Source organism: Toxorhynchites rutilus, chromosome 3 (assembly GCF_029784135.1).
Source record: "Toxorhynchites rutilus septentrionalis strain SRP chromosome 3, ASM2978413v1, whole genome shotgun sequence".
NCBI classification, from domain to species: Eukaryota; Metazoa; Arthropoda; class Insecta; order Diptera; family Culicidae; genus Toxorhynchites; species Toxorhynchites rutilus.
This window is the reverse complement of record NC_073746.1, coordinates 83,999,326-84,025,033: the sequence shown is the minus strand read 5'-3', so window position 1 is coordinate 84,025,033 and position 25,708 is coordinate 83,999,326. Positions and strand designations below refer to the sequence as shown.

General features: G+C 37.9%; 1 protein-coding gene across 5 annotated transcripts in view; it reads right to left on the bottom strand.

Moving 5' to 3' along the window:
* LOC129773931 (protein daughterless) overlaps positions 1-25,708 on the bottom strand; it is a 122,752-nt gene that overhangs the window by 62,825 nt on the left and 34,219 nt on the right. For all 5 annotated transcript variants that reach the window (XM_055777602.1, XM_055777600.1, XM_055777601.1 and 2 more), the window contains exon 2: positions 15-61. In XM_055777602.1, the coding sequence (XP_055633577.1) occupies positions 15-61 (47 nt within the window). The remainder of the gene's footprint in view (positions 1-14; positions 62-25,708) is intronic.

The window sequence follows — 25,708 nt, the reverse complement described above, 5'->3', positions numbered from 1 at the left end:
AGAAGGTAACTCACCACGCCATTGTCCATGCCGCCATATGGAGACTGATAGCCTGCTTTTTCTGGAAATGAGAAATAAAAGACAAGGAGAAAGGAATTAAAATCATTTCGAAAATAACACAAGAAACACCTTTTGCATATCCCAAACACACAGAGAGGAAGCGCGTACGCATAATCACGCACGCCAACACGCATACAAACGCACCCGATGCCCTAACTGGTTATCATCCATCCATGGCAAACACATTATCATCATCATCAAGGCGATTTAAAAAATCAATTCTTATTTGTGGAAAGAGCCTTCAAAAAAAGCCATCTGCTCACTCAAAATACACAGCATACACTCGAAAAATCCTCCTCTCACATTCATTCGTACCCGTAATATGCCGACGAGAGACACGAGGAAGGGGGTATGATTTTTCGGATCATACAACTTGGAAGGCTGAAGGACTGGTTCCAATCAACAATAATAACAAAACCACCATCATCGGTCGTCATCCGTCGCCAATGTGAAACCATAAATATGTTAATAATTGCACAGTACCACCTGTACAACTGGAATCGCAGCGAACGACGACCAGACGTTCGAGAGGGGAAGAAGCAGGAAGAAGCAACCCGCCAACCGTTTCGAAAGACACAATAAGTAAAAATGAACCTTGCAACAATTTATTTCTGCAGGGTTATAACCATCGATCGGCCGCCAATCGTGTATCTATCTCTGACACTAGTTGAACACGCGGCGCTTTGCTGCTCCCTCCATATCTAGGCTCTGAACTGCATGCACCGGTGGTTATGATGTCCTGCAAAAGCTTGTACCCCGCTCGCTAAACATCATCATACATATAACAATGCAGAAGGAGACCAAACACATTGCACAGTTCGCCGTGGCCATTTCCCTCTCTACCTGCCGCGTCGCCGCCAGCAGCAAGGCATGGATGGATGGATGGATGTATCGAATTTCTCCGCTGCGTTTAGCCTACACAACCAAAACATAAAATGCAACAGTTCATCGGGACGGGACAGGGTTCGCCTGTGTAGACTCTGGTTTTACTTTTTTCCTTCGTGTTTTTCCACACTCGCTTTGGGGGATTTGTGATCGGGGGGTGTTTATCAACACCTGTTCCACCAATACCACACACACTGGTTTCGGAGGGATTTAGCGTATTATCGATGTCACACGTCCGACGCGCGGGATGGATGCTGTGTGAATGCACAAAAACAACAACAACCCGTTGGGACCGCAAACTAACGCCGCGCGACACCGCTGCAGTCAACAGGTATTCTCGATTCGTTTGTTTATCAAGCTTCATTGGCATTTACATAATTTGAGTTTGTGTGCTTTCTTGCTTCGATGTAATCCCATCAAAATTTGAGCTGGATAATGTCCATCAAATACTCTCCTTCGGCGAACGACAATGTCAACGGCGGTAAGCCTTCGTCTTTGTTAGTTGCACTTAGAAGAATCGGCAAACCCTTGGGCTCTGACTCCAAAAGGGGATAGACTCTGCGGAAAACACGCTTCTGCAAACTACTGGAATAATTGTTGGGACCGACTTCAAGCTCATAAAGATCCTTGAGTTCCACGGCTAGTGATCAATATTTCTTGCATATTCATTTTCTAGGGCAGCTTTAGACTGGTAGTTGGATTCGAGGCCTTCCAGTAGACCACACTGGAACGCTAGTTGTTCATGGAGAATACGTATCACGTTGTTGCGGTGCTCTGTGTAGACTGATTAGAACGCGTTAGAACGTCTGAAATTATTGGATCTATGTTTTCTTGGAGTAGATTGCACATCATGTATATGTCTTCAACGTGATTATACTAGACGTATCGCTCGTACCGATTTCTTGTTCGCATAATCCTGTCTTGTAGATGGCTACCAAATTCATAGCACGAACTACCCTGAAATGATTCGCTTGTCTCCGGACTTAATTGCCAAATTACTAGACTCCGGGGAAGGCACGCATCTGCATGCCCTTGCTTTTTAATTCTCACCGAGAAATTGGGCAATTTTTAGGTTCTTCCTAAAGCCCCACAGCCACTGGTCAATACTTGTACAATAATTTGTCAGAACGATTGTTTGGTAGTTTGATACGAAATTTGAAATTATGTGCCGTATGATTTCTTCGGGTTGGATGCGCATCGGCACTATGTCTCCAGAGGCCAGACGTACCAGCCTCTGATTCACATGTTGACATAATTCTGTTCGCTTCTACAACTGAAGAGAGCTCACTACTAGATTTCCACACTTTTAATGCAGCCTTGTCAAGGTGTGACCGCCGTTCGAGGTAATGAGGATCGGTATCATGCACTGATAGCTCAATATAAAGCATTTAGGTTGAAGCGTTCTGCAAAATATTCGCTCAGTTGTCGGCAACACAGTGCGGAAATGGCAACTCCTTTACATAGTGGTGCAACTCCTTTACATAGTGGTGTGACTCTCTTTAAGGCTCATTAACTTTTAGCGGAAATGATTGCTTTATATTATTTTTGGTTAAAATTATCTTTTCAGTTATAGTAATGAAACTGACAAAGGTAGAACCAATAAAAATCTGGACGCAATGAGATTTTTTCTGAAACGTTCCTGATGATGTGTTCCAGAAAACTTTATCCTTACTCAATTTACAAAAAAAAAGTTTAAGGCAGATAAAAAAAGTAGAAAAACAAGAAAATTAATGCTGTAGCTGTTGAATTGGGATAAGCGTATTAACTGTGGTGTATTTAAAGATTGAACGAAATACTATCGATCGGATAGATCTTAGTGATCGGAATATTCATAATAAATAAGGACTCATAAATGAAAATAATATTTTTACTCGATTCTTTCACTTCAGCCAGAGTCATTTAGGACATCGATTCTTCTGTTCCTTTTATTTTTTTTTATATCGTAGGTTATGTCCATGTCACGACCGCATTGTTGACGTATGACTACGAAATTATTTGATTGAATTCGCTTGTTTATTACTGCGGATATCTTGTATATAAAACAAAGTTTTTTTACGTAGGACTACGTCTAGACGAACGATGTGGGGGTAAAATGGAAATCTAGGCACTGAACCTGTAGGAAATAGTGGAAGACATCGAACGCTTATAACTCGACCATTTCTCAATAGATCGGAAAGATGTTTGCATCAATTGATTGGAAATATTTCTACACATCGATCATGACAAAGCAAATTATACATTTTTTAAACAAACTATTGACTAATTGTTAAATGCGCTGAATGCCACTTTTTGATTTGTTCAATTTCTGTTCCGCAAAATTGCCGTCTAAAAGGAGCAAGTGGAGTAACACCAAATCACTATTAAGATATATCCATACGATTGCGAAAAAAAACCGTGGGTACAAACAGGCATCAATCAATCTGAAGGAAGAAAACACAAGAAAGCAGCATAATAAATTTTCGCCGGTAGTTCTTCACTTTATGGTTTACTATCGTGCTGAACGGACATGCGAAGTGGTTAGCTTCAGGATGCATTCTCGGTATATGCAGTATTGTACTGAGCTGGCATTGGCGTGTGGGAGCAAAGCTTTTGTTTTGACCTTCTAATTGATTGAATTAGCGTACACCCTAGTTTTTTACGCGGGGGATACGTACCTCGTAAAAACGCGTTTAAAACCGCGTTGATTCGAAAATCCGCATAAAAAACCACGTCATTTGGAAAACCCGCCTACAAAACAGGTCACCTAAAATCCACCTAAGATTTAGGCGCAGGCGAGGCACTTATTTTCGTCATAAGAACTAAGTTCCGTCACAAGCTTTTATTACTAGAGATGGAACGGATATCCGGTAACTATCCGATATCCGGTATATCCGGCCGGGTACCAGATATTATAAAATTAAAAAAAATTCTCATTAACACGAGATAAACCATAACCTAATAGACCTAGACAGTGTCTTAGAATATTAGAATAACAAATATTCACGAGTAACGAATATGATTTTATTTCAGTGTGAATGACTTTTTTCAGCTTGATACACACTGTCCTCATTATATTGATGACAATAACAAACGAGTTAATTTTGTTCATATCGCTGATATATGAACAAATTTGCTGTAATGAATGAATGCGACATTGAGTGGGGTTCATAACTCCGCTGTTATTTATAGTTTGAATATCAAAAGTAAAAAATTAGAAACGATATTCGTTCTGGATTGATTTTGAGTCAAAACTCAAAAATAAAAATATTAGTCAGCCTGGACCATTTAGAGAACAAAAACGCCAGAGTACGATGAAACGAACTTTGCAAGAAACCACGCAGGATTTTGTTTGGCGAGACGATAACAAAGGCATAAATAAAAACCAACCGCACACAGCTGCCTCAGGTTAAAAGTAAACAACAGCTGATATTCATTTGGCTAAAATGAAATTCAATTCTGGCATCTTCAATAATCAAGGTGCAAATGACACTGGGTGGAAAAATGAGCTTCAAAACATATTGAAGAACAATTCAATTTTCGTTTGGAATATATAGGTTTCCGATGCAACCTAACCCGAAAATCTATGCATTTGAGCTTAGCGAAGATGATTTTATTCAACACTGGACCGTTAACATCAATCATACATAATTAAAAACAATGTTTGATTACTGAAATGTCAGATTTGCGATCGATTCGAAGTATTTTCACATAACAGTCGCTTTCTTTAACATTAGAATATTTTTCCTGAACCCGTCGCTGGCAATATGTGCAATCTCTTCTTAGACCAAATGCTTTTCATGCACGAAAATGATAAATTACCTCTAATATACAAGAGAGGTTAGAACTTATAATTCATGTTATTTAATCAAACGATATCAGAAGCCAACCGCATTGCTCCATAAAGCCATAAAGCATGTTTTGTAGTGAAGTTTCTTAGATAATCATCCCCGAAGGCACACCCCACAAAACTCTCATTATTGTGATAGAAAATTCTTATCAATCCTATCATATTATCTTAGGGGGCATGAGGGAAAGATGTGATATTGCTCTGGTTTTTTTTATGCTGGTAGCGCGTAAAAGAAAACCGCGTTAATTGGAAGATCCGCATGAAAATAACCGCGTTAATTGGAAAATCCAGGTAGAAAAACCTCGTAAAAAACGCGTAAAAACAACCTTGGTGTATATGAAAATTTATGTGTCGATGCAAATTTTCATGTTTGATATGCGCCCATTTAAACGGACTATTTCGGGGTTCGGTTTATGCTTTATTTGCAATCATGGACTTGCGATACGCAGTTGGCCAATATTCGTCCGAGAGTAAATCATTGCGTAAAATTATGCAAGATTGCTCCGGGCGTCAGTATAAATGCATACTTACTATTATTTTCTAGTTATACACTTTTTAGAAACAGAAATTAAAACAAGCCTTATCTAGATCAAAATTCGACGTTTTGACGGCCAGTTCTGTCTTCTAAAAGGCACAAAACCAGCCAATTCACATCTCATCTTTCGGATTTTTTGTTACCGTTCTGCGAAAGATGCTGGCATATTTTGATTTGTGGATTTTTCAATTGAGAATGATGCCTTTGAGATTGAAGGAAATGTAATTTTGCTAAAAGATACTGAGAAGGTACTAGGATATTCAATAAATTCAGTGTTTCAATGTCGCTCTAGACAACGAGCAATTGTTAATGTTGTTAATGTTCATGCTAAAACTGAAAGTAAGTTTTCGAATTTTTCCTTGCTCCGATGCTTTGCGATCAATGCAAGAATTTAGTTTACTTACATTACGTTTGCACTGAACCCATCTTTTCGTATGTATAACTAATCATCACAAGATGGTCAGATTTGAGTTGCCCTTATACTCTTGTGTTCGTCTCCATCCAAATTAGAGTGATAAAATAGATTGGAAAATATAGTAGAAAAAAAGGGAAAATTCCAAAAACTCGATTACGCATACGTTGATATGTTTTGCAGCGAAAAGTTTGTCGAATTTTGGAGCTAATTAAGTGATTGACACAAACAAGCAAAATTGCACAATGAACTGAATGGCGCATGAGGTAGCGCTTCCTCAGGCTATATTCCAACTTTCGGGGATATGTTGTTCAACCCAAAGGTAAACATCAGAATGACGACAGGGCATGTTAGGCGACCACATCTCCAGGAATTCTGGAATGACCGGGAAATTTCTTTTCCGATGCACCTTCCTCTATTTAAACAATCCATGGGTGTAGACTTTTATTTTTTTAATGAACTTGGAGACAGCTCACAAAATTTTCCATCGGGAAGGCAAAAAGAAGCTACCAGTATATCTTCCCCTAAAAATTCCGCAACCGACACCGTCGATGCCTTATGAACTACTAATGTAGATCTGATGTTCCATTTTAAAATGTGTTTCAATAAGGCGGTTTGAAGCAGGCTTTAGGGTTAAGATCGCTCGCAAGAATATGCTCGATTTTATCCAAATTGGCAATCGGCGGTTTTTAATTCCAATTCCTTTCCAAGGCCGTAAAATGTATACACCCCCTATGATCGAAAAGTACCAGGAATTTTTGAATAAAACAAAATAGAGTAAAATTTCAGGCAAATTTATTTTATCTCCTTCAAAATATGATCCATCTAAAGCAACACACATGTGCCAACGTTTGACCCAGTCCTCCATGCATCCCTGGTAGACCGACGAAGGATGGCCTCTCGTCGCATTCTCTTTGATCTCCTCGATCGACTGAAATCTGTTTCCACGAAGTTGCAACTTCAACTGGGGGAACAAAAAAAAAAACGCACGGGGCCATATCATGTGAATAAGGTGCTTGCTCGAAGGTATTTACTTGACGTTTGGTCAAATAATTCATTGCAATTCGGGCTTGGTGCGATGGTGCGTTATCATCATGCAAAATCCAAGCCCACAATTCCGGCCGTTTGCGACGTACAGGCAGATACTAATGATCGGATGGCACTCAAAACCTAACACAGATTTGCGTCTTACAGTCGTACCAACATAGGAAAAAAACCGGTTCCCGCATGCACGTTTAAGTAAAAAAAAATCCCGGTACTTTCTGGTCATAGTATATATCGGAAAGATACTGATTAGTGTGTTCGTTGAATTGATTCGCGAGATATCAATGGGACATTGTAGTCATGTAAGTGAAAGGTAACAGATAGCCCTACTGGTTATTATCTTCATAACGAGACGGTCGAAGTGTAGTTGTCCAATCTCTGCTAAAACAGCGAGGGTAGACAAAGGTTACAAAATCTTCGACGGCTATCTTTGTCGCTATTATAGATCGGTTCGATCGCCTTCAGCGTTCTGCTGAACCACATATAAAATCAAACAAGGAGCCAGTTGGAAGCTTTTGTCTTCACAATCTCACAATCGAGAAATATTGGGCAATCATTAAGCAAAACTTAATGAGATCGTTAAAATGATTCAAAAATCGAGCAACAGAGACTCTCGAATTCATCAAAATCATATTGACGTGAGACTACGTCTAACCGGAGTATATGGGGGGTAAATGAAAAACTAAACTTAGAACATGCAGGAAAAAATGAAAGATTCTGAATGCTTATAACTCGCACATTCCTTACTGGATCGGAAAGATGTTTGCATCAATTGATAGGGAATATTTCTACGCATCTAGCGCATTTAATAAAATGTTATATTTCATTAAATGAACAATTGAATAACTGTAAAATGTTAAGCGTTATCTAAACGCCCTAACTACCTCGTTTTGATTGGTCCGATTCACGGTTTCTCCAACACAGCCATCATAACCAAGCAGCCTTGGGGAAATCGGCATTGTAAATACATGAAAGTTGGGGGAGCTTTTGTTCCCACTGAAATATGTTCCCCTAACACAGACTTCAAATCCATGAAGCGTGGGGAAATTGGCATTATAAATTCATGCAAGTCGGGGGTATTTTTTTCCGGTTCAAATGTGTTTCCCCAAGACAGACTTCAGAATCAAGGTGTCTGGGAGAATCGGCTTTGCAAATAAATGCAAACTGCGAGTACTTTTGTACTCGCTTGTCTTTGTGCAGACTAGAGTATGTTTCCTTAACACGGTCTTCTAAACTTAGGAGCCTGGGAAAATCGTGCAGACATGAGAGGCGAATGAACTTTTAAGTTCAAAGCCTCTATAGTATAAAAAGTAGAAGTTGAAGTTGTTGATTAATGCAAGCCGGTGGTACTTCTGCACCCGCATGTTTTTTTTGCACTCCGAAAACTGTTTTCCTGACACGTATTACAAAAGCGGGTACGAACACAACGCTTTGGCTCGGTTATTCAATATCGCATTGAAGGATATGCCTTCATATCTTTTGCTCACTGAATTTCTACGCATACCATTTGATGATTAGGTAAAAAGTTGATAACCATAACGTTTAATAATTCTTCCGTTCACATATTTTTTTCCTATGCATCATACCAAACGTAAAAGGACTGTCCTTAAATTTACTCGTAACGAAGAACATAATCTATCACAATGCATGAATTGACCTTACATGGCATTTATTCAATCTCTTTATTCACAAAGCAAATATATTGTATTCGATTGAATTCGGAAATTGTTTAATTCAATCAAAAATTGAATCAATACAAACAAATGATTGCCAAGCTAAGGTAATCCCACGTCCCAGTTCTGACATATCAACATTTTTTTTTCATAAAAAATATAAGGGAATAAGGGAATAATCTTATGTGTCCAGATTTTAACGGAATCGAGCTTTAACTGAAAATCTTCGTAGTATCGATCAAGAAATATTGTTCAAGAGGGCCCACAACCTGACCCTAAAATGCTAAAACCAACAGACCCATACGCCACACGTACAGAGCAGAGTACAGACGACGAGGAGTAAAAGCTAAAGCCATGCACGTGGATTTTGGGGTTCCATCCAAAGTTCATCCGTGATCAATTCTCTTTTCCTCGATCGTGGCAGTCGTTGTCCTTCGATCTTTCTTTTTTTCCGCCAGGCAATATGTGCACAAGATTCTTTTTTTTTCAGGTCATGATGTTCGTCGTCTATCTCTCCTACTACACAGGGGAACGGCGACCTGTGTTTGTGTGTGTTTCCTTTTTCATTTCTCCGAGTACGTGTTTCGTTACGGTTGATGCATCCTTCCCATAATCATCATCATCCAACAAGTTACCACCAGGAGTGTTTTGCTGCGTCAGTGTGTATGCGCTTACATTCGTGTGCTGGCTTTTAGGGAGGTGCGTAAATCCAGCGGCTGAAATGGATAAACAGAATGTATCGAAATAAATGCGAGTTACTCATCTATGCGTATACGGAGGAAATACTGCACCCAAAGTCTGTTGACATTGGAATATGAAGGGCTCAAACGATAAGCGATTCAAAACAAAATAATTAAAAATAATCCAACAAAGGGCCACCCAAACACCACCGACCCGCAGCAGAACATTGCACCACCACCGGTGTTTGAGATGCACTTCTTAGTGGTGTTGTTGTTCGATTGCGGGTATCGTGCCACCACCAGCACTTTCGGTTCCGCCAGTGCGTGCTGTTCATCTTCCCCTCCCCTTTCGATCGTTAGAGCGTTTTTTTTTCGAAAAATTAGTCTGCCAGCCGGATGTCAGCGTGAATAAAATCTTCCCCCCCCCTCCCCCCCCCATCGTTGAACACCAACGAACGAAAAGGAGGAAGAACAACGACAGAACACCAAAACAGCAGACACAAGTAGGGTTCAGGAACCTCTCGCGCGAGAAGCCTTAAAAGATGCGCGCGGTGGTTAAAAAAAGAGTTAGGATGTTTTTTTGTCTCGAATGCTCCTGTCTGTCATGTGGATGTACGAAACGTGAAAGGGAAAGGAGATGAGATATTTACATATGGTTGAGAGGGTACATCATCTTTAGGTAATATTTTCCCATGTCTAATTCAATTTGGAGCTTTGAACATAAACAAAATTTAATCGTGAGACCCATTAATTTGCTATAATAATAGTGAATGATATGATGTACCGTATTTTGAGGTTCAATCACTGTTTCTAAAATGTGGGTTGCGGAAAAAAAATACTTTTCGTCATTTGTCTCGGTGAAATACTTCCACACAACCCACAGATGGAGCGACGCACAACCAACTGGCAAACGGCGATATATACGGAATCCACGTTCCGTGGTGTACCGTGCACTCATTGCGTCCGTGAAGTGGTGGTAACACGTGAGCCGAAATCGTCGACAGACGCACATCTGAGCGGCTCACGTTGTTGGGACTGGCTGGGCTATACAAGTGGTTTGCGGTAGGTCAATGATTCTGTTGGTTGTTTAAAATAGTGAAGAATTCGCAGAATGCGATTGGTGGGAGAGAACATACCATACCGATCAAACCATGGGCAGGTGAACACGTTAATTGGAGTTCGTATGCATACTAGTAAAACTGGTCCAAGTTCCCATTTATTGACAGAAATCTTTCGGAATAAGAATCGCAGCCAGGGCTCGGCAAAGTCATATTCAACTGAGGATAGTCAGGGAACAATGAATAAATACGCATTATTATTCATTTAATTCAATTTTTAGTTATAAATTAGTAATAATATTTCTCGTTTCTTTTTTCCAGTTTCAGTTCTCTCATCTAATTCATTCATCTCTATTTAATAAACTACTTCTGTTTATTAATCAAATTGTTTGTTCGAATGACTGTCATCTCTTGTGCAGAATGGCCGATCTAATTGCGTATTCGTTTTGGAGATGTTATCGATGTCGAATATACGAGTGAAAAACGATTTCAAGAGAAATCAATTTTGGCCGGGACAGAATTCGCCGGGTCTGCTAATTGAGATATAGTTTTTCTCAATATTATGTCATATATTTCGTTGAATAAAAAATATATCTCGAGATTCAGATCAAAATGACTTATCTTGCTAAATTTTATTCACGATATGTGGAGTCTCAGCTTTCCAAAAATTATATGAAGAGCGAGGGTCTCTTTGATCTTGACACATCAAAAACCATTTAAAACAAACGAAATGTTTAAAGTTTTTGCATAGAAGTACGCATTTTGTGTATGGTTCATTATTTTTCTCAGAAAAGTCATTCAAATACCTTTCATTTGTGGAAATAGAATCAAAATTCAGTCAAGCGGTTCAAAAGTTAGAATAAAAAATTGAAATTGAGTAATGTGTTGAAATCAGCAAAAAAAAAGAAAAAATCTCAAACTCGAAAAAATATTTCTTTCGAAATGTTTTATCTTCTTCTTCTTCAATGGCACTAACGTTCCTAGAGGAACTTCGCCGTCTCAACGTAGTATTACTTGCGTCATTTTTATTAGTACTTAGTTGAGATTTCTATGCCAAATAACACGCCTTGAATGCATTCTGAGTGGCAAGCTCTAGAATACGCGTGATCACAGTGCAAGTCGGAGGAAATTTCTTTGACGAAAAATTCCCCCGACCAGAACGGGAATCGAACCCGAACACCCGGCATGTTAGTTATGACGCTAACCACTCGGCCACGGGAGCACTATGTTTTATATGTTATGTAAAAATGTCAAAAAAAGCAGGTTCTTTTTGGTTTCGACATCTTAAATACCACGAAAGAACACTTTAAAAAAGATTCGCCTAAAAGTAAACAATTGACGTGCTGTTCAGTTTTTTTGATAGGAAGCTCACTTAGATACCATTCATTTGCTAGGGATAGATCAGAAGTCGATCCAGCGGGTCAAAGGTAACGAACTTTGAAAAATGGGCAACATCGGCAACATCGGCAAAAAAACAATTTTAAGACCACCCTAAGGGTAAGAACTAACAGTAAAATAAGAAAGTATAGATTGTTCTATGCCTATGTCTATGACAAACTTTAAACGCCTAATTATTTTGATGCAACGACAGGCAATACATACGAAATTCCAAAAAGAAGCAATATTTTTCCAACAGAGTAGTAAGGGAACCGTGGGTAATACGGACAGTAGGGTAAAATGGACAGGTGGTTGATTTGTATAGTTGCATTTTGAATTCCAGATTTCTGTTAATGAGAACACCTTCTACATGTTATTCTATAATATTTAAGCCACCCTATGGCAATAAATACTGATCAAAAGTGGAATACGGATACCAAAACCAAAAAGCAAACATGATTCCGCGTATGGATGTAATTTTTTTAAATTTTTTTTTTATTTCTATACACAACTGTCGGTGACAATGATGATAGACACAAAAAGAAATCCTCTCATATTGTCCATTAACCATTGAGATTATTTCCAAGAAGATCTTATCGTTTTCAGTCAAAAAATCTTATGTGTAATCATTATTTGCCAGAAGATCAGACAAATAATGGAGGGCGAGATTAATTGGGCGTTTTGGGAGATAAGTTGTGCAATTTGAAAATTCACAAAATAAAATATTTGTGAGCAATGGGGTCTTCGTAGCCAGACTACTCCGCTTACCATACGAACATGAGTTCAGAACTCAGGGCCCTCAGCTGTTTGTTATAATAGTTACTTCGTCCACGCAACAACCGTCAAGTGACGGTGACGCTTTCCGTTCAAACACGCTCCACTGCTTTGCAACAAGAAACATCGGACTATTTGTGCTATTAATAACACAACAATTGGAAGCTTCATATCAACTGTCCCGCTGTGTACAGTCGAACTGTGAACAACGACCATTTATGACATAAAATTCTAGTTTTTTTGCGACCTCAGAATCTAAATGTATAGTATAACTCTTTAACTGAGTTTTCTGCTGATTTGTATTATTCATAAGTGTCAGTGCTTGGATTTTGAATGAACTGAATATGAGCCTATGCCCTTCATTCGTTTTCTCATTCATGTACGTTGCTCCCTTTGAACCATTCAACACTACGGTGCCAGGCGAATTGCCTTGATTCACTGCCATCGACATCGGTGAACCATCAACATTCGAAGCTTGAATTTTAAAAGAGGAGCTCGAGCATTCTCAGCTCATTCTTTCTTCTATTCGCTATGATACATACTTGCGGACGTCATCCACTCACAGCTGTAAACTAAATACAGGCGCTTGTGCTCTCTTAGCGGGCTGTGGCCGAGCCTTGGCTGCACATATGGTGCACGGGAGGAGAATTGGATTGAAGCATTTTTCTAGTTTCGCATTTATTTTATTCACAGCAAACTACTAGGCTTAAACGTGAAGTTTATTAAACTTTTAATGTCATAACGTTTTATTTGAACGTTACGTATCTTTCAGGTAATAATATGAAACTTGAACTATTATGGTAGTTCAAATATTCTATTTATAACAAGTTAATCTACCTAACAATGGTTTTAGGCTCGAATTATCTCCACCAAAATAGGTTTTTCAGAAAATCATCATAATTTTTGAACTTCAATAGTAGGGCTATGTTGTTTCATTTAGGAATGTAACACGGATTACATTTTCCTTTTCAACTGCAAACCGGAAACTGGCGCTTTTTATAAAGTAAAAAACTTTAGTACGCGAAGATAAGCGCTTTGGTGTTGCATGTATTGACTTAAACTTATATACAGTATCAGAACAAAGCCATTCCTTATACTTCTATTAGGCATGGTAGAGTTTGATGAAAGGCACAACTTGACAAACCTGACCCAAAAAAAGTTATTCGATATACAATTTTGGACTCGAAACTGTATACAGTTTGAAAGAGAAATATTTTTTTTTTATTTTTCGAATATGACTTATTTCGAAAAAAAAGTTACCTTTTAACGTTAAGGTGAATTATAAGTGCCTATTATAAGTACAGTGGGGTGAAAATCGTGACTTTTGAAAATTTAGTTGAATTTTTACCAGGAATTTTTTATATCGATATTGCAGCAAAATTAAGAAAGACAGAAGTTGGGTGTCGAAGAACAAATTGTAGAGAACTAGAGAACTTTAATCCAATCGATAGAAACAATAATGTTTAATATGAATTTCTGGGATAAAACTAATAATGACATATTGAAAATTACCAACTTTTAAGTTTTTCACTTCCAAAATGTTATTTAAATACACTAATATAGATGTTCCAGTACATTATACTTTAGCGTACTTTTTAATGTAGATCCAGTTAGAGGCATCAGAAATGGAAACAACAAATAGTTCTATAACTCTGTCATTGTTGAAATTCAAACATATGCGTAGAAGGATTTTTCTCATCAAATATGATCGTCTATCATCTCCTGAGAGATTCTGAATAAATTTATTTTTTTCGTATGAGAAAGGTGTGACTTTGAGGAAATGAATCAAAAAATTAAGTTTTACTTTTATATTAATAAAACGAAAATATATGCATAAAAAACGAATAGAACAATGTTTTTGACTCGATAAAAAACAGAATTCGATTATATACAGTTCAAAGTTCGTCAAAAGTTCGTAATGTATATTAGCAAATTTCGAAACTGTAAGAAAGTATGAAACGCTGTTGAAAACTATAGAGAAACTGCTATACGCGATGTCCAGAACAACAACTACATACTGCTTCGCATAGTAGTTTCAAAACAATTGATTGTTATTTCAAGCAATAATTCCAAGAGTACAAATCTAAACATTTAACTTTTAAACGATTTGTTAATTAAACTTGTCATTATCGATGCGCGTTTTTATTAAAAACATAATCGAAGTTACAGAAAGACATAGACAAGTTTGTTAGAAAATACATTATATCGTTCCTATTACACGATATTGCAATAAATTCGATTTCAGAAAGTTTTGAGGTAAGTTTACTGCTTGCTTTATTCACGTGAGTACATTCCTCGTACAGCGAAATACAGCAAATATGTACAGTGTTGTCTACCGTAAATTTCTTGGTGGAAGGAGTAATATTACATATCAATCCAGTATATAACGTATGAACGTTAAGTTATGAAATATCATTAAAGATAATTATACGGTAATTCAAGTGAGACTAAAAATATCTTATAATTTATCGAACATTGCATCGCTCACCCAATCATCACATTATATTCACATAAACTTAAACTCAAAACATATGAAGGAGCGCCATATGAATCTGCTTCAAAATAATGTCGACGATCTCGCGCGCATTTCTAAAATATAGGTTCTAGCTGGCTCAAATGAAATACGCTTGAGGAATTATTTGCATTCAAATTCAGTAGCACACACTGAATTTGAATGATTCAACTGCAAACTGGCACGTGAATCTCATATGCTACTGAACCAAATATACTGCTTACAGCCTACGTTCAGGGGATAAAAAAGAATTGCTAGACTCTCTTCCAAATAGTCTCACGACTTTTCAGCGTTATGAGTACAAATTCTTCAGCACATATGGATGGACACAATCGTTCTCACTTTTATTTCTCGTGTGGTATCTTCAGCGCGAACAGCAGTTGCTCGGTACGTTAGTGTGAGAGCTTTAGAGCAACTGAACTGTTTTACGGTTCGTTCATTCAAATTTGAATGAATGGTGAAAGCACTGATAAGTGTAGAAAACACGTAAAACAAAACAGAAGGAAAACAGAAGTACACAGATACGAGCACATGCATACACACGCAGACGCAAATGCATTTCTTAACACGATCACGCCGCTGACGACGGACGGGAGTTACGCAAAGGTATCTAATAGTACAATCAAATGCATTCCCCTGGTAGTGAACGCCGCCCTATGATCCAGGCTTGTGCGAGCCATTGATGGCGCCGGAGTAAACCGTTAAATCACTACGAAGCAAAAATAGGGGATCGGTATAGGATCATCTTTTTGAAGTCGGTTCGTGGCCTCTTCGACTGTGTTTCAAATAACGGCATATTGTGTACTACAGGCAACAGGTGGATCCAATTTATAAAGCTTGTTTTGATGAGCAGATTGTCAGCAACCGGTATTACCTTGTTATGTAATTTTTCGCCATCTAAAAAAATATTTGACTCATGTTTTATAAAGATCAAAAATGTATTTTTTCCTGTTTTGAAGCACCGGAAACACAAATGGTTCAGAAACGCCTGAATGGCGAGAGCGGTAAAAAGGTTCATATACAAATTGTCCACGTTGTGACACCTTTTATTTGAAACTACTATAAATCACTAGGTAGCGCCATGAAGTCTATCTCAATTCTTTAGGACATTCCGAAATTTGCCATTGAGTGGTAGGCTCTTGCTCTTTTTTGTTAATCATGACTTTCACATTACATTATCTGTACGAAATTTTACATAAGAAGTTTTTGATTTCCATATTAATGATTTCCATATTAATAAAATATACTTTCACGTTGAAATGTCTTTTTTGTGTTTGCACCACATTTTTAGTAATTTATCGCGTTATCTGCGATTCTTGTTTTCCACGATAACCTTGTTAGACTATTCCGCGAAAAATCGGGCTCTAACTGTACACCGAAGATTTTTGACGTAGGACTACGTCTTTCATTTCTATACCGGGATGTAAAATCAAAGTTTCGAAAACGAAAGCGTTACGCCGGAGACCGATATTTTGAGCGTTAATAGTTCCAAAACAGCTGAACGAAATGGTATGATTAACACTTCATTCGAAAGATAAAATGTCTACGCGTTATATACTTGTTACTTTTTGATTCAAAAACATCTTTCAATAGTCTTAAAATTGCTTTCAAAACAGGCTATTGAAATCACCAATCGGTATATAAGCGAGCGCCACTCGGAAATTCACTCAGTTATAATTGAACAGCGATTGGAGCATGTTGTCGCTGTTGTGGTGAAGCTCTTCGTTTATAATAAAAGCGCGGATGAACGGTGTCCCCAAGAGCCTGTTTGTGCACCTTAGGCCGAAAGGGAATTCATCAGGAGGAGAGTGATGCCACAAACGGTTCCGCTTGAAACATCGGAGCAGCCAAAAAATACACACATACACGCGCGGAACTATTTTCGTTTGGATGCCATTCAGCATCGAGAAATTTCCGGAAAGATTCAATCGTTGTTGAAAATAATCTGTCAGTTCCCATGAGAACTGAAAAATACATTCATGCGAAAGAGTTCATTTTAATGTTTTCTATCCATGTAACACTGCGACCAAATATTTTTCAATTAAGTGCTATTAACAGGTGGTTATCGAGTTAGCATTAACCACTGGTGGTGGACTTCGAGAAGAATCCGGAAAGATATCGCTGCTGCAAAATAATCTGACAGTTCCTCTTGGCATTGAAAATAACATGCAAGCGAAAGAGCTCTCGTTTTCGAAGTGCCTCAAATATTCATTTGGATCCGCATAAAAAACTCGCGTTATTTGAAAAATCCGGGTGAAAAAACTCACGTGAGAATCTTGATAGAATGCGCCACTAAGATAAGGAGAAATATGAACTAAGGGAATTTTTTTTTTGGTGTTCAAAATGATGAATTTTGTGCCTACAAACTATGATCTGGCAATATAATTGATTTTATTTTCTATAGACGAAAAAAATGGTTCAGATTCGCAAATTGGTAATTGTAGTTTGGATGTAGGGAACGAGGAACGAATTGCACCGGATCTTGATCGGGGATGAAAGTGTATATATTTCGAGAATCCCAAGCGCAAGATCCGGTAAAACGGCTACATCAACCGCGAGGAAGATTGCTTCTTAAAATACAATGTTTTGGATTTTCTGTGATGAACGAAATGTAATCTGAAACTATTAATAGTGCACGTTACGTTGATCGAACTAAATCGTGCTGTAAGTTTTTTTTTTTCATTATAATTTAGGGGTGCCTCAAAGCACTCAAAGTTTTGATTTTTCGGTCACTCAGGCTAAGTCCCAAAAATTCGATTTTCGGCCAAAAATTTTTTTTTTGGGATAACACACTGATCTCGACGTTTTATTAATTTTAAGTCATTTGGCATCGAAAAGAAAATTTCGATTTTCTAAATTTCCTTTACCATTCCACTTGGAAAATTTTTGAGGACAAAAAAATCAAAACTTCGAGAGCTTTAAGGCACCCCTAAATCGTGTCGGATTGCGCTGAAATTTTGCACAGATCATTTTTTGGGCCAATAAACCAAATGTACATGATCGGTTTTTATAATTCGATGATTATTTTTTGTCACTCAAGCTAAGTACCAGAAGGCCGATTTTCGGCAAAAAAAAAATTTTTTCAAGATGACAGCAGATCTCGTATCATGCATTTTTAAGTCATTCAGCATCGAAAAAAAGTTCGATTTTGCATAAAGTTTTTCGAGAATCAAAAAATCAAAACTTTGAGCGGGTTGAGGCACCCCTAAATCATGTTCGATTGAGTTGAAACTTGGCACAGATCATTTTTCGTGCCAATTAACAAAATGTACATGGCTGCCACCCTAATGTACACGTTGCGAGTTAAAATTACCAATTGCTCATTCGATAGAAGCAGCCACCCTCTCACGCACCTTTGAAACAAGAGCAGTACAAAAACTGTTATTGAATTTATATCTCCATGATAAACAACCTACACGCACTGTGTATAACCCAACGAAGCGTGAACTGATTTAAAAAATCGCATCATAAAGTAATTTTTATTCGATTCACCGTTTACTACCCCGCCACTCGCGAATAACCAATTGTTGTGGAGTTCAGCGTTTCATTTCCAAAACAGACAATGATGGTTGAATGTTGAGAACAAAAAGCAAGTGAATCCTCGACAAGGAACCCCAGCTCCAATAAATAACTAACGAGTGGAAAAATAAGAATTTGATAAAAACACCAAAATGAATACACATACACGAGTGGGAATAACACACAGGTACCGATATTATAATGGAATTTTAACGGAAACAAACCAGTCAATCGCAGAAGCAGATTGGGGGAGAAGGAAAGAAAAAAAAACAAAAACCAAAATAGGATATCTTTTGGCGGGGAAGGCTACAACAGTACATACATGCGTTTTGAAACAAATACATGGATATACGAGAATCCTTCCTGATATCCCTGCCTCCCTCTGCGTATATGTGGATGTGTGTGCTATATGCCGGCGATAGCAAAAGTTGAAAAATTAATGAAATGAAAAATATGGAACAAAGGATAAACTTTATCCTCTGCCTGGCTGCCGTTACCACCACCAAAGCCAACACCTTTGTGCCACCATGCCGATTCGGTTGTCCTTCCTGGCAATAACTGTATACATAGTTTTTTTTCTCGCTTCCATTTGTTCCGTATAATCAGTTCAGCCGTGCAGCAGCCCAGAATCGAGTCAATTACAACCAGAAAGCTGAACGAGCGCACTCTGAAAGTATGTATGGAATGAATTTGGTCGGGAAGGGAGGCAACAACAAAGAAAAAAAAACTGCAAACAAAAACTGGTACCCATTTTTTGTGTTTGCCCAACGTAAACAGGTAGCATGGGGCTTTGCGAGGGTGGTGCCACACGTCTGGTGGTAAAGCGGATTGCCCAATCCTGGCGGCTAGGGGGAGTGAGAGAAGGGGAAATAGCAGCAGCAGCAGTAGCATTATTTCTACCTCGCCACTCCAGTGTCATTGCATTTCCGATATCCACCTACGTCTTTCGACAGGAAAGCTGGTTGTTGTTTGTGTTTATAGTCGGATTTAATCGAATTTTAGGTGAGTCGAAAAACTGGAACGGCTGCACTGCTTGTTGAATGTGCTTTTTGTGAGCCATCAATTCGGGTGAATTACCAGCAGCTCCGATGGCTAAATCGATATCTTCTGCAACTCTTTTCTTAGTCATTGACAGCTTAACAGGGGTGAGTTTAATTTACTTTCATAATTTACTTTTTCATGTAAATTAACTTTTTAAAATAATTTGTGTTAAAAAGATTAAAATTCAAAAAAAAAAGTTTTTTAAGGTTTCAAGGTATTGTATCGAGATGCCAAAAAGACTATTTCTATCATCTGGGAAAGAGTATATATGTAAAAAATCTCAGCCTTCCACAAATGATGTAAACAGTCTCTTTGGTATCTACACCAAAAATTCGGAGGCCCATTTTTTCACTTTGGGTTTTTCCCTAATATTTGCATATCTTTTTTATGTAAATGCTGTATAAAACATTATTGATATATTTGAAACATTTTTTTAAAAACTCGACCGTATTTTTAACATATCGAATACCAATCGTTTGATGCAAACATCTGGACGATCTATCAAGAAATAGTCGAGATATAAGCATTCGAAATCTTTCATCTTTTCGTTACATGTTAACTCTTCAGATTTCCATTCACACCCTATACTTTCAAATCAAAAGTACATGGTTAAAAGATATTACACGTCATGAAAGATGAAGTCACTGGATGTTTAGTTTGGTCAAGTTGAATAAATTCGATGTTATCGGAGCTTCAAACTCATTCATAAGCGGCGGCTCAGCAGTGTGAATGTACATGGATTCCCATGCATTTAGATGGAAGGCCTTCCTGATCCACTTTTTGAGTCTCGCGTTGTCCCAGTCAATTTCATGATTGAGCCCCGTAGAGTGCAAAGCTGTTTCTTTGTGTTGTAATCAGTCGGACATCGTCCCGTAGATGGGCAGCATCGAGCCCGAAACCGGTCGACTAAGAAAGGTAAATTTACCAACCTTTTTTAATTTTGTAAGAACCATAAGTGTTGTGTCCTGTCGCGTTCCACGTGTTCTGTGTATATAAATTGTCGCCTATATTTCGGCGAGCAAATTTTTCATCGAAATTGGAGCTGCTTACATACCTTTTTCACGTAGAACTATGTCTTTCAGTACAGATAGTCTTTCAGAAATAGTGTAACGTTAATAACTATTCTTGCTGCGGATAGATTTTTATAAAATTTACTAGATTGTATAGAGATTGTATTGTACCTGTCGAACTAGATTGTATAGAGATTCGATTATATACTATTCTAGACTTAGGCGTCGTGCACAAACTACGTAACGCTAAAAATCCGGATTTTGGACCCCCTTCCCCCCCCCTCTAACGTAACGCAATTTCCTATCTCTAATACACATAAAGTAACGCAACCTCTAACGCTAACGACCCTCTAATGATCACGTTACGTAATTTGTGCACGACGCCTTATATATTAATTCCACGTTTAATCATCGGTTCCCTACGAGTAATTCTAAGACTATTTCGGTACGACTCATAGTTTAAATTGATAAAATTGATCCAAGATTTCTCCTACAAAAACGATACCCCCCTTCAAAAAGATACTGAGTCAGATTGGTCCCAATTCCTGTGGAAAAATCATATTTCCTCTAGTCCAAAACAAATACAAACTTCCATCCAAATAAAAATGTAGATTTCTAAAATCTGCATTTCCAGGACGACTTCCTTTGGATCTAGTGAACAACTTTATGTTCTGCATTCACGATTCATCAATCTTCCAGCTAGCTACCAGACAATAGCAGTAGCGAGGTTTTCCAAACGGCCTTTTTCAAAGCCGAGAAATTAGTTCAAGCTTCCCAAATTAGCCTTTTTTCAAAGCTAGAGACGAATGAACTGAGAGTGTTCAAAAACCAAAGTAACCAATCCAGGAATTTGTCTACAGAAAGTCAAAGAAGAAACTCTTGGAAGTAAAAAAAACAACCATTCGCGACGCTTATTGACAAAATTAAAGCGTGTGAGACTAGGCAATACATTCTAATAAACCACTATGGAACAAAAATCCATAATCCACATTTTGGTGAAGTGAAACGGATGAAACATTCAATTAAATAGTTGCGAGCGTCTTTTCGCATGCTCGACGATGACAACGAATTAAGCCCAATCGAGCACAGCAAGTATGAACAAAACAGAGAAAAAAGGGTCCCAGTATCGTACTAAATATACCGATTTCACATCACCCTGGTACACTAAAATGATTCAACCGAAAATGACTCTGGCTGAAGAACAACAAACAAGTAAAATCGTTTTCATTTTTCTGTTTCGAAAATAACGAATCCTGGTACCGAGGATCCTTTATGTATATAAATATGTAGTAAAAAAACAGTTCAATGTATAAATATGATTTTTCTAGAATATAAAAATAGGTAGCAAAAAATGTAAATAAAATGAAAAATAGTTGTTTTAATCAAGCTAATTGTAATAATTATATCTTGTAAACTGTTCACCTATCCGTCACGCTATCGAACACGATTCGAACACCAATTTTCATTACTGGAGATATGCACTTATGAAAAGAGTGTAGTTTTGACGTAGGATTACGTCTTTCGGGAACATATTGGGGATATAAATTGAAAAACGGAAATCGATCGCATCGTGAAAAATGTCCAATTTCAAACGCTTATTGTTCAGTCATTCAGTTCAGTCAGGAGTAAGAATTGAATTCTTGACCTTTAGAGTGAGAGGTACGGATGTTACCACTACACCAGATCGTGTCCCGGCATTGCAAATACATGCGAATACAGGCGAATGAACTGCGAAGTTTAGAGCCTCTTAAAGCCAAAAAGAAGAAGGAAAAGATTGCAAATAAGTGAAAGTAGGGGGAGCTTTTGTTGGTTGCTTGGTGAAATTTCATATCAATGACCGATCTTGCATTGTGAAACATTTAGCACAGGTGTAAGTGTAAAATTGTATATGGTAGCGGTTGTGTCTGACTGACTAGAAATATGAAACGATTTATTTCAATTTTCATAAAAAACCCAATATGTGTTCCCGCTCGGGAACGGATCGTCCGGGTGAGGCTTTATGTTTTTTTTGTTCATTTCACCCAAGAAAAGTTCAAGCGGCGTGAAAAACTGGAAAAGTGGATGAATATTCGAAAAAGTGATTTCCTATATGCTCTAGATATCGTATTAGATGTTAGTTCAATTGAAATTCGCATTTAGGCATATAGCATCGTGTTCCGTTGGGTTTGAAGCGAAAATGGAAATGGATTGAATAAGCACTCATGAAGTAAAAATTATAAAAAAAAATCCTTTTTCCATTTCAAATATGTTTTCTCTATAATAAAGTAACATGTTTTTTTCTGGTGAGAAAAATTGATAATTGTGTTCGATAATGATAATCATCTTATATTACATTGGTAAGTTTTTTTTGACGTAGGACTACGTTTCTCATTTCTGTACCGGGGTGTAAGTTCAAAGTTTCGGAAACGAGAGTGACACTTGAGTGCAAGGTTTTGAACGTTAATACCTCTTTACCGGCTGAATAGAGTGGTATAATAATCACTTCATTCGAAAGATAAATTGTCAAAGAGTTATATGATTGTCACTTATTGGTAAAAAAATCGTTTTAATAGCTTAAAAATGCTCTGAAAACAGGCTATTGAAATCAATCTAGCTCATTGATGATGATTGCTTTTGTGGTGATCGGAATGTGTTCCAGAACACGGTCGCAAAATCAAGGCACCTGGAGAAACCGTCATCGCGAATACATGCATGCAGGCCGTAATTTCTTATATTCGCTTGGAAATACGCTCGAGCAAAGGAAGATTTGCGCATTCGGTTCCCCTGATGCAATCGTATCCAAGAGCATCAGTTTCTGTTTTGCTTTCGCATGTAATGGTCACGAAAAAATGTTTGCCTGTAATTGCGGTCGAGCGAAGAAAGATTTGCGCATTCGGTTTCAGTGATGCAATCCTATCCAAGAGCATCAGTTTCTATGCTACTTGCGCGTGGATTGATCATGAAAACTCTTGTGTATTATTCTCAAGAGAACAAAATAGAATTATGTATCAGTTGCTTTAGCAAAACCACGCAAACCCAACAGTTCTTTTCTGAACCAACAAGTTCGAAATAGTTGAATTCCATTTTAATAACAATTTCATACTCATACTCATCCACTCACACACTAACAAGGATAACTTTCAGCAATCTTTAGAAATAATTATATACTCATTCATTGAGAATTGATTCAGATACGATTTTAATGATTACAGAGCCAGCGATAGTCCTACGTCTACCTTGCGGTTATATCACAGATATAACCCATTTCTAGTTTTCTTTATTTCATCCATACATAACACATGATCCATCTCGACCAGGGCCACAGAGGGCAGCTTTCATCATATCTCATTCCACTTCGGCATCTTCTATCCTGGTACAAAACGTTTTTTTAGGGCCATCAAATCATTAACAAAAAGTTTAACTATGTAAATCTTCAAACATATCCAAAATCAGCATACAACAGATAGCATAACGGAATCCTACATCAACTACGCGGTCATGCCTTGGACACTACCCTCCTGTGACTTTTTTATATTCTTTAGGCGTGCTCCCTTGGCCGAGTGGTTAGCGTCATAACTAACATGCCGGGTGTTCGGGTTCGATTCCCGTTCTGGTCGGGGGAATTTTTCGTCAAAGAAATTTCCTCCGACTTGCACTGTGATCACGCGTATTCTAGAGCTTGCCACTCAAAATGCATTCAAGGCGTGTTATTTGGCATAGAAATCTCAACTAAGTACTAATAAAAATGACGCAAGTAATACTACGTTGAGACGGCGAAGTTCCTCTAGGAACGTTAGTGCCGTTGAAGAAGAAGAAGAAGAAGGCGTGCTGAACTTAGAATTGAAATTACAATGGAACCCCGATTATCCGCGAAAGCAAGCCCCATAGTAAATCTACAGGCCTTCCCCGAATTTGTCGGTGAATGATAGACTCATACACTTTTGTTTTGGTGTTGACTTTCACATTATCTGATCACTGGTGTCCTCCACCTGGTAGATGGATAGTTTAATGATTTATGTATTGATAAAACATAGTTTTCATGCCGAAATATCTTTTTTTCGTGTTAGGAACTCATTTTTAGTCATTTACAGCGTTATCCGCGGTGAGCTAGCCCGACTATTCCGCGGATAATTGGGGTTCTACTGTACTCGAAATGGATACTTACTATCATTAGCTTTAGGAAAACATATTGACATATTACATCATCGGAATACATTTAATTTTAAGATGGTTGAAATTTTGAAAATATACCAAGGTTGATATTAGATGTGTTTAAAATTTTAGGCCATGCCTTGAATTTCCACACGTATTCTCTCCAAGAGTAAAAGAAAAAGAAGCCACTATATTGTGCTCGCTCTGGCCAACCACAGCTTCTATTCTGCCACCGTGTTTGAACGGACGTGCAACGTTTTTCGCCTTAGAATACATTCTCAGAATATGCAAAAAGCAAGCATAGTGCGAAGCTTGTATTGATGTACAAAGGCGAAACAAAAAAAGAAATACTAACTAGGCGCATATAGAATAAATTTCGTCTCAAGATCATATCTAGTTCTGCTTTAGCCAGCGAGCAACCAAACTTCACGCACGGAGGTTATGGCCCGCCGCGAAATCTGAGAGCCATCAAATAGTTTCGAGCAGCCACCGTATTCACTCGATATGGCAAGGACTGACGTTGTCCTCTGCCCAATTACCCTGATTATATTTTCAAGACACCATTTTGACGTGCGTCTTTCATTTCTATACTGGGGTGGAAGTTCAAAGTTTCGAAAACGAGAACGTTACGCCGGGGCAATAAGATTTTGAACGTTAATACCTCCTGAACAATCGAACGAAATGGTGTGATAAATACTTCATTCGAAAGATAAAATATCTACGCGTTATATACTTGTTATATACTTGTTACTTATTGATGTTACTTATTGATTGAGCACTGCAAAGTAGATACAAGCTGCGGGTATTTACACTTGGGAGATTTCTTCCGCTCACATATTTTGGGAGTCCACCAATGCGGTACATATGGAGGTGAAGCAGTAGGCGAAGTATACTTGTATTGGCGACCAAAATGTGGTTTCGTAATTATTTGCGTTCTTGACGAAGTGTATATGGAAGAAACAAACAAATGTTTAAAATACTCACGGTTTCATGATGGTTTGTGCCAAATGTCTCATGAAATCTTGCAACTTTTTGTATTTTGACAGATGACAATTGTATTGTGGCCTATTTCCCTTATTAATATGGTGAAAAAATCCAGAGAGTAGTCGTAGTTTTAGTCTTCGAAAGCAGTAACATTTTCAGTGAAACGCTGCTTAATTGAACACTATAT